This window comes from Spermophilus citellus (assembly GCF_964194105.1).
Source record: "Spermophilus citellus genome assembly, chromosome: X".
Lineage (NCBI taxonomy): Eukaryota > Metazoa > Chordata > Mammalia > Rodentia > Sciuridae > Spermophilus > Spermophilus citellus.
This window is the reverse complement of record NC_138190.1, coordinates 120,859,978-120,878,206: the sequence shown is the minus strand read 5'-3', so window position 1 is coordinate 120,878,206 and position 18,229 is coordinate 120,859,978. Positions and strand designations below refer to the sequence as shown.

The window sequence follows — 18,229 nt, the reverse complement described above, 5'->3', positions numbered from 1 at the left end:
ATTTTTTAAAAATTAATTTTTTAAAAAAATGTGTGGAACTGCTAAAAACTGGTAAATTAAAAGGAAATAAACAATACTAGCCACAGAACCATAAACAAAAGAGCAGACTGGAGCCATTCAGTATAACTGATGCTCCTAACCACCCTGAATCCATTTAAAGGTTAAATAAGTAAGTATATTTTTCCTATGTTTATATATGAATACATGACTAGTGTAATTCCATATCATGTACAACCACAAAAAGGGAATTAATACCCCATGTATGTTTGATATAAAATATATTCTACTGTCATGTATAATTAAAAAGAATTAAAACATTTAAAAAGAAACAAAAGTAAGTACACTGAAAGAAGTTTCTAATTCATTTATGAACAAATTCTATCAAAATGATTTTATGTGTAAAAGGACAAAATGACCTTAACTTTCAATATATGGTTAATTCTACTTCATAGAGGTTGATTATTGCCAGTGCTCAAATCTACCTGATAAACTTGGTTTTTAACACCTTAAATTTTTAGAATTCCTGACAAACCTGTTTTGACAAGTTATATTCAAATGCTGAGTTAGTAAGCTCCTTATTTATAAACAATGATGCCAGAGAAGGAATGAATCTGATAAAGGGAAAATGTTCAGCCTGTGGACTCATTTTAAAACTACAATTCAGAAATCGAATTAAACTCAATATCCTATATTATTATATTATCTAATACTGAATTGCAGCAAACTGTAAGTAAACAAGGCAGCTATATCCATACTCTTCAGCAAAAGACAGTCTTTAAAATAAAGTTTTTAAATTTCTCAACACTGACCATGATAAATTTTAGGCTCAAGAATTCAATATACTGTCTATTTCTCAGACCTCACACATAGGTAACATTTAATATGCATACTACATGGAATGTGATCAATTTCAAATAAAAAGCCAATGCTACTTATGTTTCAATTACAATTAAAATATTTTTAAATGAATACTGAACTATAAATTGCTTCTTAGAATTTTTCTACACTTGCTAAATAAGTCATGTTATAGCATCTTAACTTTTTAATTGTATTCTAAGTAGCCTTCCCTCATTACTAAAACCCATGTTTTTGGTGCCATTTTCAGTGAAAATACCCCTGAAAACTCCATAAAATGCATTCACCTGGGCATCCTCCGGGATTTTAAGGTTGAACCAAGTACTAGAGAGACATAAAATACATCAGAACCTATCCATGATTCTTGACTGACTCATTTAGTGATCCATGTGGTACAAACTCCCAACTTAAGTTATTTTGTCCCCTTACAAATTCCTGTCTTTATTTTTAACTTCCCCCACTTCTAATTCAAAATTTTTTAAATAAAGTAAAAATACTTTAAAGTAGACCCCTAACCACTATGATTTTCTCTATCTTTTAGAAGAACTGGCAATTTCATCAATACCTTACTTAACTTATTTACCTACTTACTGTTACTCATGACACTTTTTAATTCCCTATACCTTATACTTTCCTATTTCCCTATAATTTGAACCTGTATTATCTTCATCATCTTCCTCCTCCTTTCTTAATCCATTTCTTTGCTCCTAAAACTAGATGCTGAAAGTGGGAAATATAACTAATAAAAGTACCACAACAATTAGAAATTGTCAAGTTTTTAGATACATTTCACACATGAATATAATTATCAGACTTTTTCTTTGTTATCTTCTTTCTTCCTCATACATCCTGGTATTAATTTCCATATAAAGTGCTAACATCCCTTTAGGTATAACAAGTAGAGATTCTACTTCCAAAATAAATGTACCTTACCTTTACAGCCTGAACACTGAATAAAAAAGTTGATAAGGTCAAGAAGTGCTATATCTCGGTCGTGCTTATATGATTCTATCCAATCATCTACCACCGACTAAAAGAGAAGGGAAAAAATAAAAATAAAAATAAATTAGCTTTTCCTAATGATTTAAGAATCAATAAAATCTCATGAAAGTAATAAAATTCAGCTTTTGTAGTATTAGATAACTTTAATTAATAGGTATATATACACACATACAAATGCATGAATGTCTATGTGCATATGTGTGTATATATGTGTCTCTCCCAGCTGACTTATTTGCAAATATTAAAAAGATGATACTAAAATTATTATCGTTAAGGAGATGGAACTTGAATAGCCAAATCAATCTTTAAAAAGAGAAATCCAAAAGACTTACATTTCATAATTTTAAAACTTATTTACAAAGCTACAGTAAGACAATGAATGTAGTAGTACTGAAATTTAGTAGTATAGAAGTAGTAGTATAAAAATTTAGTAGTATAGAAATTTAGTTTAACATAATAAAATCTAGACTCCAGCATTTTTTTTTTTTTGGGGGGGGGGTACCAGGGATAGAACTCAGGGGCACTCCACCAGTGAGTCACATCCCTAACCCTATTTTATATTTTATTTAGAGACAGAGTCTCACTGAGTTGCTTAGCATCTCGTTTTTGCTGATGCTGGTTTTGAACTCTCAATCCTCTTGCCTCAGACTCCAGAGCCTCTGGGATTACAGGTGTGCACCAACACACCTGGCCAGATACAGATCTTTATATGATGGTTATTTGATTTTCAAAAAGGGTGCTAAGACAATTCAACAGAAAATATTAATAACAAATGGTACTGAGATGACTGGATATGATTATGCAAAAGAATGAATGAAATGGGATCCTACCTCACACCATACACAGAACTTAATTCATATGGATCAAAAACCTAAATATAAAAGCTAAAACTGTTAGAAAAAAATAAAAGCAAATTTTCATAATGTTACATTTGGAAAAAAGCCTTCTCGAGCACTAAACCAAAAAAGCACAAAGCAATCAAAGAAAAAAATTAATTCAACTTATTCAAAATTAAAACCTTCTGTGTTTCAAAGCATTCTATGAAGAAAATGAAAAGATAATCCATAGAACATGAGAAAATATTTGTAAGTCATATATCTGATAAGGGATCTGTATACAGAATATAAAAGAACTCTTACAACTCAATAAGTTCTAAAAAGTCACACTAGGGATATATCTCTGTGGTACAGCAAAATGCTCAGCATACATGAGACCTGGGTTTAATCCATAGCACAAAAAAAAAAAAGTTTAAAAAGCCCAACAACCCAATTGAAAACTTAAAACATAAGCAAAGAGCCAGGTGTGGTGGCACACACCTATCATTTAAGCTACTGGGAGGCTGAGGCAGGGAGATTCAAGATCAAGGCCAGTCTCAACAATTTAATGAGACCCTTTCTCAAATTAAAAAATAAAAAAGGCTAGGGGGTGTAACAGTTAACTGCTCCTGGGTTTAATTCCCTGTAACACAAAAAAATTTATTGACACACACACATAACCAAAGGATCTAAATCGCTAGTTCTATAAAAATAGAGGAATAGCCAATAAAACATATCAAAAGATACTCAACATCATTAGCCACCAAGGAAATGCAAATAAAAATCACAGTGAGGGACTGGGTATGTGACTCAGTGGTAGGGATCTTACCCAACAAGCATTGAAGTCCTGGGTTCACAGAAAACAACAAAATAAAACAACCTCCCCACACACAATGAGACACCACTTCACAACCAGTAGGATCCACTAGGATGGTTATAATGATAAAAGAAAAAATAAAAAACAACTAGCATTGATGGGCAGGGTATGAAACTCAGTGGTAAAGTGCTTGGCTAACATGTGTACAAGGCCTAGTATTCTCCAGCACCACAAAACACACACACACACACTCCAAAACCAAAAAAAAAAAAAAAAAAAAAAAAAAAAACCCACATATTAGCAAAATATAAATAAATGGAACACTTGAACACTGCTGGTAGAAGAAAAATGGTAGAGCCACTTTGGAAAAATTGGCAGATCCTCAAAAAGTTAAATATAGTATTACCACATGACATTGCAATTTGACTCCCAGGTATATATTACCAATGAGGAATGAAAACATATGTCTAAACAAACATTTGTGCAGCATTATTCAAAAAAGCCAAAAAAGTGGAAACAGCCCAAATGTGTTTCCAGGGATGAATAAAAGGTGGTATATCTATAAAATATAATAGTTTGACCAAAAGGAATTAAGTAATAATAGACACCACATGAACAAACCTGGTTAGTATTATGCTAGATCAAAGAAATAACTCATAAGGAACCACAAATTGTATGAACCCATTTATATGAAATGTCCAGAATAGACAAAAATACAGAACAGTAATTAACAGTGGCCTAGTCCTAGAAAAGGGGAAATGACTGCTAAAGGACATGAGAATCCTTTCTAGGATGGCTAAAATGTTCTAAAATTAGATTGTGATGGTAGCTGCACAATTCTGTGAATGAATGTACTAAAAACCACTGAATCTACACTTTAAAACATTTCATTCATGCTGGCTAGAGTTGTGGCTCAATGGTAGAGCATTTGCCTAGCACGTGTGAGGCCCTGGGTTCAGTCCTCCACACCACATAAAAGTAATAAATAAAATAAAGATATTGTGTCCATCTACAACTAAAAAGAATTTTTTAAACTAAAAAAAATATATATTTCATTCACGCTATATAGTTTGAATCTGGAATGTCCTACAAACACCCATGGGAAAATAGTTAGTCCTCAGTGCTGCACTACTGGAAGATCATAGAAACTTTTAAAAGGTGGGGCCTAGTGGGAGGTTTTTAGGTTATTGGAGACATTCCTCCTAAGAGGATTGTGGCACATGGGTCCATTTCAGCTACCAAGAGGTGAACAAGCTTGCTCTACCACATACTCCCTGCCACAAAGTCCTACCTTGCCATAGGTCCAAAGGTAACAGGACAAATAACCATGAATTAAAACCTCTGAAACAATGAGCCAAAATACACCTTTCCTCTTTATAAACTGATTATCTCAAGTATTTGTTACAATAACAGAAAGCTAATACAATTAATTTTTATATTTGAATCCTTTTCTGTATAACAGTTTGTATATGCTAAACAATACAAGTTACAAAAGAAAAATTTCCTATTGATATCTGCAATAAAAGCAACAGAATATACTGTTATGGCCCCCAATCTTTGATATTGCTCCAGTAAGTCTATGTCCTCTTCCCTAGAACAAAGTGAGGCAATGTGTCCTAATTGAAATCACAAAGGGTCATGCATCTGCATTGGTCTCTGGGAGCATTTGTGAACTAGATACTACCTCTCAAGACATTCTTTCAAAAACCAAAAGCCATTCTATAAAATATCCAAGTTACAGAGAAAGGGATTTGTAGGTGGCCAAGATAAAGTTCCAGCTGAGCCCAGCCGAGGAATTATAAACATACTATACACCAAAAATTAGTAAAGAAACTCACACATGATTAGAGTCCTTATGTTACTACCATGCATTTAACTAATCTGTCCCAACTAAGGCCCAGCCATCATGGACCTGAGACAAGTCATTCCTATTCAGTTCTGAATGAATTCTAGACTCACAGAATCATTAAGTCAAATAAAATCGTCACTGATGCACATCAATGAGATTTTAGTAGTGTTATATAGCAATAGATAGTGAAGAGTAAGAGCTACATTAATCAATAATGCTACAAAAATATTTAATGAAATCGTATACCTCATCACATATTTTATGAAGGTCAAATTAATTTAATTAGGAATAAAAATCTACCATAATAAAAATAAATGTAGGTTATTAACTATTAAATGGTTAAAATTGTTAACCATCAAATGATATGCAAACAACTTATTCAATAAAATTGAATATCTATTATCTAATAATAAAATAATATCTATTATCTAATAAAATAATATCTATTATCTAATAAAATAATAATGCATAATAAAAAACATATGCATGGTTTCTTCTTTCTTAAAATATAAGAACTATTTTTGGGTGGCAGCACTAGAGTACGCTACCACTGAGCTAGATCTACAGCCCTTTGTATTTTTCATTTTGATATACAAGATCTCACTAAGTTTCTAAGGCCCAAACTTATGATCTTCCTGCCTCAGCGCAGTCACTGGGATTATAGGTATAAGTCACTGCACCAGGTTTATAACAAATATCTTTAAGCCAGTAGCCAGTCTTGTATTTATTCACACTCACTTGAAATTAACTCTAAAAAATAATAACTAAGGGGGAAAGGCATAAAGATCAATAGAGGGAAGGGAGCAATGGTGGGGAAAGGGAAGGGGAAGGGGAAGGAGAGGTACTGGGCTCTGAATTAGACAATATATATATTCCATGCTTGTATAATTATGTCAAAATGGATTCTACTCTTATGCATATTTTTAAAAAACCTAGAAACAAAACCTATACATAACAGAACAGTAAGAGTTAATATAACGGCTAAGTGTGATAATGGACTACTAAGTGTAAACAATACATTTAGAAAAAAAAACAGTATTTGGAATACTTTTTAGAAGAGAAGAGAAACATTTGATTCAATAAGCCTTATTTGACATGGGAAGAGGAAAATGAAACTATTCAATGTATCTAGAAAAAAAAAAACAACAAAAACACCTAGGGGCAGAGCACAATATGGCTGCAGAATTGAAATTATGTCATAAGGAAATCTGAGCTGGATTTTTTGCATAAAGATGAACCCTGTTTCTAAGGAGACTTCCTCAATCAAATTTGGTCTTAGAAATGTAAGGTAAAGTCAGGTGCAGTTGCACACAGCTATAATCCTTATAGCTGGGAAAGCTGAGGCAGGAGGATCTTGAGAGTTCAAAGTGAGCCTCAGCAACTTCGCGAGAACCTCTCTCAAAATTATCTTATAAAACAAAAAGGGCTGGAGATGTGATCCAGTGGTTAAGTACCTCTGGGTTTAATCCCTGGTAGAAAGAAAAAACAGAAAAAAAAAAAAGGAAGGAACTATAAAAGGAATGAAAGGAGTTTGTGCCCATATTCCTGGAACATCTCCCATTCCCAGAAATACATGAATATTCATACTCTTTATTAGCCTATCCCCTCCCCCAATTACTTTTACCCTCTATCAGCTTATCCCCTCCCCCAATTTCATTTACCCTATATCTATCTATAACCTCCCCACCAGCATGAGGTTGAGAGTCTGATCTGTGAGCCTTTGTCCCTGCTTCTCATACTCTTGGCCAAGAATAAACCTTTCTTCACTGCTTAAACAGTGCTTGGTCTTATTACTGGTTCCACAATTCTGAGAAGGGAAAAAAGGATCCAGTTTTGGGTCAAAACTTGGTAACATGGGCATTCCTTTGTAAGACAGAAACAGAACAATGGATTATATAAAGGTTCAATCTAAATAAAGAACAAACTATAAGCAACACAGAACTATGGAAAATGTTCATTTTTTTAAGTTGTAGATGGGCACAATACCTTTATTTTATGTATGTGGTATTGAGGATCTAATGCAGTGCCTCATGCATACGAGACAAGTGCTCTACCACTGAGCCATCAGCCCAGCCCCAAAATGTTCATTCTTTAAATACTAAGATACCATTAACAAAAAGAATTAAATAATGAGGATAAACCTTCACTAAAAAATTAAAAATTTTAATGGACCAAAAAGTTCAACAAAAACCCTATAGTTTAGACAAAATGAGAAAACTTAATTATCTATGGCTATAAGTTAAAATTTCTAGTGATATGTACCCCCACCCCAAACTTCATGTGTTGAACCCTAATCATTAATGTAATAATACTACAAAGTGGGGCTTTTGGAAGTTGATTGTGTCACAAGGGTTCTGAATGAAATTAATGTCATTACAAAATGCAGCCCCAGAGAACTTTCTTGCCCACTTCTACCATGTCAGGATTCAATGAGAGGAGTTTATGAACCAGAGAGTGAGCCTTCACCAGATACTGAAATACACTAGCAACTTGATTCTATACTTCCCAGCTTACACAACTGTGAGAAATCCATTTCTGGTTTTTAAATGTCATCCAGTTTATGTTACTTTTTTACACCAGCATAAACGAACTAAAATCACTGATGTTAACAAAAACAAAAGGTACCAGAAAAAAGATTAATACACTTAAAATATTTAGAATAAAAAACTACAGAGAAAAGGCATAACAAAAATAAAAGGAAGGGCTGAGACTGTAGCTCAGTGGTAGAGCGCTTGCCTAGCATGTGTGAGGCACTGGGTTCAATCCTCAGCACCACATACAAATACATAAATAAAATAAAGGTATTGTGACCATCTATAACTAAAAATATTATTTAAAAATAAATAAAAGGTAAATGTGCATGTGTCCCTTGTTCCATCCCCAACACACATACAGAAAAAGCCAAACATGTATTCAAAACAATCATTTAAAAAAATAAGGGAGACTTCGCTCCCGGCAGAGAAGCTGAATGGGTAATCAGCAGTGGATTGTAAGTACCTGAGGCAAAGAAAGCTCAGTATACCCCGCCCTTTTTTTTTTTTTTTTTGAATATTGTCTATACAGGGAGAGTTAGTGGATTGGAATTGTTGGCGGGGCTGTAGTTTCAGGGCCGAAAATCCACCCCGCGGGAGCCGCCATTTGCTTTCTGCATGCTGTCTTGATGGCCCTGTCTACACGGTCCAGCTGCCGCATCTAGAGACTCGAACTGGGCTGCGTGCCGAGCCCTGTCCTCCGAAGGCTGGTCCACCGCCTCAAGTGCCTCGGTCGCCCGTTCCCTGCTGCACCTTGGGGCATAGCCTGCTCTGGGGTCATTCGGCATCCCTCTGCGAGGGGACAGGCGCGGCGGCAGCCGCTTGGGCCCCCCGCGGCGGCTGCCGTTTGGGCCCTCCGCAGCGGCGCTGCTAAGGTCGCAGACAGCGTGGCGTCCAAGAGCGCGGACCAGAGGTGGAGGCGACGGCAGCAGGGTTTCAGTTCTAGAAAACTGGACTGGAAACAGAAGCAGCAGTTTGTATAACCCCAAGATCTTCTTATGCCAGGAAACTGTAAGGGTAACATGAATATCATTGAGGAGGTCTAACATGACTGCAGGTGCGGAGAGATCAAGTCTTTGACCTCTTCAACTGCGCGGGCATAGGGAGCTGCAAATTATCTAAAGCCTATTTGCTCAGGATTACTAGGCAATGCTGAGCTGACGTGGAGCTAGGGCGGACACTTTGGGCCCCTCAGAAAACACACACTGAACACGAATTTGCTGCATTTAAGCCCCGGATCGCCTGCTTCTTGTGACTCAGCACTAACGATCCTGCTGAAATAACTAGTCGGCCCACCTGATCTCACAGAGGTAAAAGCCAACTGAGCACCATAGCCAGACCCAGGGAATCAGGAGTGACGTGGGACTAGCGGCACTCCCACCAGGGCTGACAACAGAGGTCCCTTGCACCAGCTACCAGGGGAGTTGCTACCTAAGGGCAAACAAAGTCGCTGGGGGTCCTCAGCCCCAAGCCCTACAAACTTAGGGTCCGAGGGAGGCAAACAGAAAGGGTGTGCCGAGGCATCCGTGAAAACAGGGCTCCCAGGAGCAGCAGACCCGGCGTGTAGCCAGTAATGTGGTAAGCATCACAGGTGAGTGGGGCCTGGATTGAGGAACCACAAGAGAAGGACCTAGGCACTCAGGACTGGAGACTTGCACAGTCTGGGAAGAAGAGCTGAGGCACAGTGATTGGTTCCCACCTATCACGAGGAGAAGCCTGGCCCAGTGGGCATAGCTCCACCTACTGGAAGAGAAGTTAATCGAGCTCTATGACTGCATTTATTATTATTACTATTTTTTTTAATGATTATTATTAGTATTTTTTTTATTCTCAATTTTTGTAGTTGATGTTGTTGTTCTTTAACTTTCTTATTAATGGTTTCAATTTTTTAATTCTTTTTATTCTATTATTATTATTATTTTTTAAACTTCAATTTCCATTTTTCTATTATCATTATAATTTTTTTGTTTGTTTTAAAATTTTTATTTTGTCGTTTTTTCTTTCTTTCTTTTCATTTTCTTTTCTTTTGTCTTTTCATTTCTTTTCAATTTTCTTATTCCCCCTCTCTTGAATTCCACCTGCCTACACTCACTCTATTTAGTCACTTCTTCCCTTCCCTTCTAATACCTCTCCTCCCAAGCATCAAATAAATTTATAAGAGTAAACAGTAACTCAGCAGTCAAACAGAACAAGAAGTATCATGAGCATAAAAAAGCAAGGAAGAAAAGGAGTACAAACAATGAAAGACAGCCTAAATATTCAGGAGGACCTGGAGTCATCAGAAAAATGGCCATATAAAGAACTCAAGGAACACCTTAGACAGATGGAAAGGAACCTTAAAGAGCACATGGAAAAGGAATTACATAAACAGATAAAAGAGGAAGTTAAGCATCTTTATCAGGAGATAGAGATTATTAAAAAAAATCAAACAATAATTCTAGAAATGAAGGAAACAATAAACCAAATTAAAAACTCAATCGAGAGTATCACTAACAGAGTGGAGCAAGTAGAAGCCAGAACGTCAGATAATGAAGACAAAATATATCATCTTGAAAAGAGTCTAGCCAACTCAGATAGACTGGTAAAAAATCACGAGAAAAACATCCAAGAGATTTGGGATAATTTTAAAAAATCAAACTTACGAGTCATCGGGATAGAGGAAGGCACAGAGATTCATGCCAAGGGAATGAGTAACTTGCTGAAGGAAATAATTACAGAAAACTTCCCAGAAATAAAAAAGGAAACAGATATACAAATTGTAGATGCATACAGGACACCGAGCACACAAAATCACAGTAGACCAACGCCAAGACACATTGTTATGAAGCTATCCAATATACAGAACAAAGAGAAAATATTAAAAGCTACAAGAGAAAAGAGGCAGATTACATTTAGGGGTAAACCAATAAGGTTGACAACGGATTTTTCATCACAGACGCTGAAAGCGAGAAGATCCTGGAACAACGTATTTCAAACACTGAAAGACAATGGATGCCAACCAAGAATTCTGTATCCAGCAAAATTAAGCTTCAGATACAACAACGAAATAAAAATCTTTCATGACAAACAAAAGCTAAAAGAATTTGTAGCCAGAAAACCAGCATTGCAAAGCGTCTTGAGCAAAACTCTACACGAGGAAGAAATGGAAAAAGGTAACCAAAACTATCAGCGGGAAGTGCCTCGGTAAAGACAGAGGACGGGGGGAAAGCTAATCATGGAGAAACAATCTAAATTAGGGGGAAAAAAAAGAGATAAATAATCAAACATGGCAGGAAGTACAAACCATATATCAATAGTAACTCTAAACGTTAATGGCTTAAACTCTCCAATAAAGCGACATAGGCTGGTAACATGGATTAAAAAAACAAATCCAACAATATGCTGCCTCCAGGAGACACATCTGATTGGAAAAGACATACACAGGCTCAAGGTAAAAGGTTGGGAAAAAATACACCACGCACACGGTCCTCGTAAGCAAGCAGGGGTGGCCATTCTCATATCGAATAAAATCGACTTCAAGACTAAGTTAATCAAAAGAGATAAGGAAGGACATTATATACTGTTAAAAGGAACCATTGACCAACAAGACATAACAATTATCAATATTTATGCACCAAATAATGGCGCTGCGACGTTCATAAAACAAACTCTCCTCAAGTTCAAGAATCGAATAGACCACAACACAATAATCATGGGTGACTTCAACACACCTCTCTCACCATTGGACAGATCCTCCAAACAAAAGTTGAATAAAGAAACTATTGACCTCAATATCACAATCAATAACCTAGACTTAACTGACATATATAGAATATATCAACCATCATCAAGTGGATATACTTTTTTCTCAGCAGCACATGGAACCTTCTCAAAAATAGATCATATATTATGCCATAGGGCAACCCTCAGTAAATATAAAGGGGTTGAGATAATACCATGCACTTTATCAGATCATAATGGAATGAAACTGGAAATCAATGATAAAAGAAGGAAAAATCCTACATCACATGGACAATGAACAATACGTTACTGAATGATCAATGGGTTACAGAAGACATAAAGGAGGAAATCAAAAAATTCTTAGAGATAAATGAAAATACAGACACAACATATCGGAATCTATGGGACACAATGAAAGCAGTTTTGAGAGGGAAATTCATCGCCTGAAGGTCATTCCTCAAAAAAAGGAAAAACCAACAAATAAATGAGCTCACACTTCATCTCAAAGCCCTAGAAAAGGAAGAGCAAAACAATAGTAAATGTAGCAGAAGGCAAGAATTAATTAAAATCAGAGCAGAAATCAAGGAAATTGAAATAAAAGAAACTATTGAAAAAATTAACAAAACAAAAAGTTGGTTCTTTCAAAAAATAAATAAGATCGACAGACCCCTAGCCATACTAACGAAGAGAAGAAGAGAGAGAACTCAAATTACTAACATACGGGATGAAAAAGGCAATATTACAACAGACGCTTCAGAAATACAGAAAACAATTAGAAATTATTTTGAAAACCTATATTCCAATAAAATAGAAGATAGTGAAGACATCGATAAATTCCTTAAATCATATGATTTGCCCAGACTGAGTCAGGAGGAAACTCACAACTTAAACAGACCAATATCAATAGATGAAATAGAAGAAGCAATCAAAAGACTTCCAACCAAGAAAAGCCCAGGGTATACAGCGGAGTTCTACAAAACCTTTAAAGAAGAATAAATACCAATACTTTTCAAGTTATTTCAGGAAATAGAAAAAGAGGGAGCTCTTCCAAATTCATTCTATGAGGCCAACATCACCCTGATTCCGAAACCAGACAAAGACACCTCAAAAAAAGAAAACTACAGACCAATATCTCTGATGAACCTAGATGCAAAAATCCTCAATAAAATTCTGGCGAATCGGATACAAAGGCACATCAAAAAAATTGTGCACCATGATCAAGTAGGATTCATCCCTGGGATGAATCCTACTTGATCATCCCCAAAAGGGTCTACAAAGAAACTACTAGAACTAATAAATGAATTCAGCAAAGTGGCAGGATATAAAATCAACACACATAAATCAAAGGCATTTCTGTATATCAGCGACAAAACTTCTGAAACGGAAATGAGGAAAAACACTCCATTCACAATATCCTCAAAAAAAATAAAATACTTGGGAATCAACCTAACAAAAGAGGTGAAAGACCTATACAATGAAAACTACAGAACCCTAAAGAAAGAAATAGAAGAGGATCTTAGAAGATGGAAAAATATACCCTGTTCATGGATAGGCAGAACTAACATCATCAAAATGGCGATATTACCAAAAGCTCTCTATAGGTTCAATGCAATGCCAATCAAAATCCCAATGGCATTTCTTGTAGAAATAGTAAAGCAATCATGAAATTCATATGGAAAAATAAAAGACCCAGAATAGCAAAAACAATTCTAAGCAGGAAGTGTGAATCAGGTGGTATAGCGATACCAGATTTCAAACTATATTACAGAGCAATAGTAATAAAAACAGCATGGTACTGGTACCAGAACAGGCGGGTGGACCAATGGTACAGAATAGAGGACACAGAGACTAATCCACAAAGCTACAACTATCTTATATTTGATAAAGGAGCTAAAAACATGCAATGGAGAAAGGATAGCATCTTCAACAAATGGTGTTGGGAAAACTGGAAATCCATATGCAACAAAATGAAACTGAATCCCCTCCTCTCGCCATGCACAAAAGTCAACTCAAAGTGGATAAAGGAGCTAGATATCAAATCAGAGACTCTCCGTCTGATAGAAGAAAAAGTTGGCTCCGATCTACAGATTGTGGGGAGGGGCTCAAAATTCCTTAACAGGACACCCATAGCACAAGAGTTAATAACAAGAATCAACAAATGGGACTTTCTTAAACTGAAAAGTTTTTTCTCAGCAAGAGAAACAGTAAGAGAGGTAAATAGGGAGCCCACATCATGGGAACAAATTTTTACTCCTCACACTTCAGATAGAGCCCTAATATCCAGAGTATACAAAGAACTCAAAAAATTAGACAATAAGAAAACAAACAACCCAATCAACAAATGGGCCAAGGACATGAACAAACACTTCACAGAGGAGGACATACAATCAATCAACAAGTACATGAAAAAATGCTCACCATCTCTAGCAGTCAAGGAAATGCAAATCAAAACCACCCTAAGATACCACCTCACCCCAGTAAGATTGGCAGCCATGATGAAGTCAAACAACAACGAGTGCTGGCGAGGATGTGGGGAAAAGGGTACTCTTGTACACTGCTGGTGGGACTGCAAACGGGTGCGGCCAATTTGGAAAGCAGTATGGAGATTCCTGGGAAAGCTGGGAATGGAACCACCATTTGACCCAGCTATTGCCCTTCTCGGACTATTTCCTGAAAACCTTAAAAGAGCACACTACAGGGATACTGCCACATCGATGTTCATAGCAGCACAATTCACAATTGCTAGACTGTGGAATCAACCCAGATGCCCTTCAATAGATGAATGGATAAAAAAAATATGGCATTTATACACCATGGAGTATTACGCAGCACTAAAAAATGACAAAATCACGGAATTTGCAGGGAAATGGATGGCACTAGAGCAGATTATGCTTAGTGAAGCTAGCCAATCCCTAAAAAACAAATACCAAATGTCTTCTTTGATATAATGAGAGCAACTAAGAACAGAACAGGGAGGAAGAGCAGGAAGAAAAGTTTAACATTAAACAGAGACATGAGGCGGGAGGGAAAGGGAGAAAAAAAGGGAAATCACATGGAAATGGAGGGAGACCCTCATTGTTATACAAAATTATATATAAGAGGTTATGAGGGGAATGGGATAACAAACATGGAGGGAAATGAATTACAGTAGATGGGGTAGAGAGAGAAGATGGGGGGGGGACAGTAGAGGATAGGAAAGGTAGCAGAATACAACAGTCACTAATATGGCAGTATGTAAAAATGTGATGTGTAACCGATGTGATTCTGCAATCTGTATTTGGGGTAAAAATGGGAGTTCATAACCCACTTGATTCTAATGTATGAAATATGATTTGTCAAGAGCTTTGTAATGTTGTGAACAACCAATAAAAAAAAAATAAGGAAAAATCCACACCCTAATCCCAACTATAGAAAAGAAAATTTTATCAGATGGATAAATGAAGATCAATTAGAATGATGTAAATGAATGTGATACCTATTAAGTTCCTCCCTCTATAAAACTGGTGAAAGCTCAAAAAGCTAATAACTGAGTATTTTTATATTTTACATGTAAAATTGTTTTTATTAGTCCCAACTGATTTAAATTTTATTTAAATAAACCATATATCTACATAATTACATATTTATTAAAAAGTTTTGCATTTCAGTTATCAATAACAAAAAGTCTAAATGACTTAGTTCTCAGAAAATCATTCTTGTATACCTATTATTGTTACTTTTAAGAAGAAAAACTATTCCCTATAGCTTCTATAAATTAAATGAAACTTTATTAAGTATGTATATTAAAGGTCAGGCACAGTGGCACATGCCTACAGAGTCAGCTACACAAGAGGCTAATATGGGAGGATAACTTGCACCCACAAGTTCAACACTAGCTTGGGCAGCACAGCAAGACTCCATCTCAAAAGAGATTTTAAAAATCACATATATTCCTTTAGTATTTAATATTTTTTTTAAAAAAACTATAGGTTTGACCAACATTGTAAAGCCTAAATGCTTTCACTGTCTAAAATTATGCAGAAAAATATAATTAGGATAATTTGCCATAGATATTCTTCCAACTACTCTTCAGCTAAGAAATAAGCAAAAGTAATCAAATCTGTAATGAACAACAGTGACCAAAATAATTCAATTCACTAAAGTGACCAGTGATCATAGTAGATCATTCAACCAAGAATTCTAATGAACAGAAGACTTAATATTTTAATGATAGCTATATAAATTCAGGGTAAATTGAATCCTCATAGCCAGGATTTACATCAACATATTTTTCAACCAAATAATATTTTACCTTATGCCATTAAAACAGAGCAGCAGAAAATGACTCAAAACACAACTTAAAGTTCTTATATAATACAGACTTTCATCGAGTTTTGACTAGTGCTGTTTTTTTTTTCTAATAAGTAGTATATTTTTAAAAACACAAATAGAAAACACAGAAATACACTTATTATTTATAAGTCATTAAAGTTTAAAATATACAAATAAACTAATAAGAACTCTGTAAATATACCTGCATAGCACTCTTGCCCATTTTAACAACTTCAAACAACATCATGTTTTCCACTCCATTCTGTTGGTGATGACCATTCATTCGGTTTGGACCAGAAGGAGGTTTTCCTCCTCCATTTCCACTTTTGCCCTTTTCTCCTGGGCCCTTTTTGCCTTTTTTACAAGTCTGCATAAAAAATACAAGTTGGTTAAATTACATCACTATCCTTGAAAGTCCAAACAAAGCTACTGCAGAAGCAGCTGACACAATGATACAATGATATAATCATGATACATAATTATAACATGATTAAACTTGACACATAATATAGAGAGAATGCCATCCAAACATAAGAAAACTATGATTTCAACAGCTTCTTTGTGGTTTAGTTCTTTTTATTTATACTACCATAAGCCTAACATAACACTGTAGTATTTAATAGCACAGCATCAGCAGACAGACTATGAAGATCCAAATTTCTCTCTCTGTTAACTGAGTGATCTTGGTCAAGTTAATAAACCACACTGCTTCAGAGATGTTTTTTTTTTTGGTCTAATTTGCACAATGGAGGATAAAACCATGCATGCCTCACAGGGCTGCTGTGATAATGAAAACAGAAAGTAATTATTAGCAACATACACAGCTAATAATAATGCTATAGAAATATCTGCTATCATTTTAAAATGAAATGTACATTAAAAGGGAACTCAATGAATGTCACTTGAAGCTAAATCGGCTGTACAGACCAACTAGATTTGAACCAATTTCCATATTTGAGCCAATTTTGAAAATTAATATAAATAAAAACTGTCCAAAATGTAAACAAAATTTGAAAACCATTGCACAAATAGAAAAGTCAGAAAATTCTTAAAGCATCACAAATCAGAAAGGCTATATCAAAGCTTTATAATAGACCCTTATCTGTGTGTACAGAGTAAAATGGGCAGCAAGAAAAACAAAACTCTTTATTAAAAACCAGTAACTCATATTTAGTTTAATGTTTAACATGATTTATATTTTTAGCCTTATAAATTGCTGCATTGCTGCAAATAAAAGAAATCCTGAACAGTATATAAATAGGTCTATCAGTCTCATTCTAGTCCTGGACCCTCTCTTCAACAGATATCATCAAAATAAATAATTAATAAGCACTAAAGAAACAAAGCTCCAATATAAATTGTCAGTATTGAGAGTAGGGGCTTCAGCAGGTTGTGGTGGCACACACCTGTAATCCTATCAGCTCAGAAGGTTGAGGCAAGAAGACTCAAGAGTTCAAAGTCAGCCTCAGCAAATTAGTGAGACCCTGTCTCAAAATTAAAAAAAATAGAGAACAGGCTGGGGATGTGGCTCAGTAGTTAAGTGCCCCTGGGTTCAATCCCTGGTACCAGAGAAAAAGGGGAGGGGAGAGAGACAGAAAGACATGGGGCTTCATAAATCAGTGAACCGGTTAACCACACAACCCTGTTATAAATACTCCCATGGTTTTCATTCATACCTTGTTAAAGAAAAACAAGCCATTCACTAACTCATCTGTAAAATGCCAGAGTTGGATTAACATCTTTACACCAAGTTTCCTGACTCATTCATCTGATGAATTCAAATCTCTTTCAGACCTATACATTTCTATGATCTAGAGAACAAAGGTCAGCACAGTTTTTGTAAAGTACCAGATAGCATTGTAGGCTTTGTGGGCCACATACCATCTCTGTTCCATATTCTTTATTTTTAACTTTTTTTTTTTGATAGTGTGGGGAGTGCTGGGGATAGAACCAGAACACTTTACCACTGACTTACACCACTAGTCCTTTATGTTTTGAGACAGGGTTTTGCCAAGTTGCTGAGGCTAGCCTCCAACTTTTACTCCTCCTCCCTTAGCCTCATGGGTTGCTGGGATAAAAGTGTACATCACCATGCCCAGCTATTGTTACAACCCTTTTAAAATGTAAAAACCATTCTCAGCTCATGAACAGTACAGAAACAGGCTATACTTTGGAAACTCCTGATCTACAGAAACCCCTAAAAATTTCCTCCCACTAATGGTGTGTGTATCTGTATATCACTCCAGAGGGGTCCTTCCTCCTCCTTCAAGAGTCCCAAACTACCCTGCTCTTAATAATTACTTCAAATTCTCTCTCAACACCTGAAATA

General features: G+C 35.7%; 1 protein-coding gene across 10 annotated transcripts in view; it reads right to left on the bottom strand.

Annotated features, from left to right (window-relative positions):
* Positions 1 to 18,229, bottom strand: part of STAG2 (STAG2 cohesin complex component) — a 133,846-nt gene that overhangs the window by 54,192 nt on the left and 61,425 nt on the right. For all 10 annotated transcript variants that reach the window (XM_081277584.1, XM_081277581.1, XM_081277579.1 and 7 more), the window contains 2 exons: positions 16,103 to 16,267; positions 1,789 to 1,885 (listed from right to left, as the gene is read on the bottom strand). In XM_081277584.1, the coding sequence (XP_081133710.1) occupies positions 1,789 to 1,885; positions 16,103 to 16,267 (262 nt within the window). The remainder of the gene's footprint in view (positions 1 to 1,788; positions 1,886 to 16,102; positions 16,268 to 18,229) is intronic.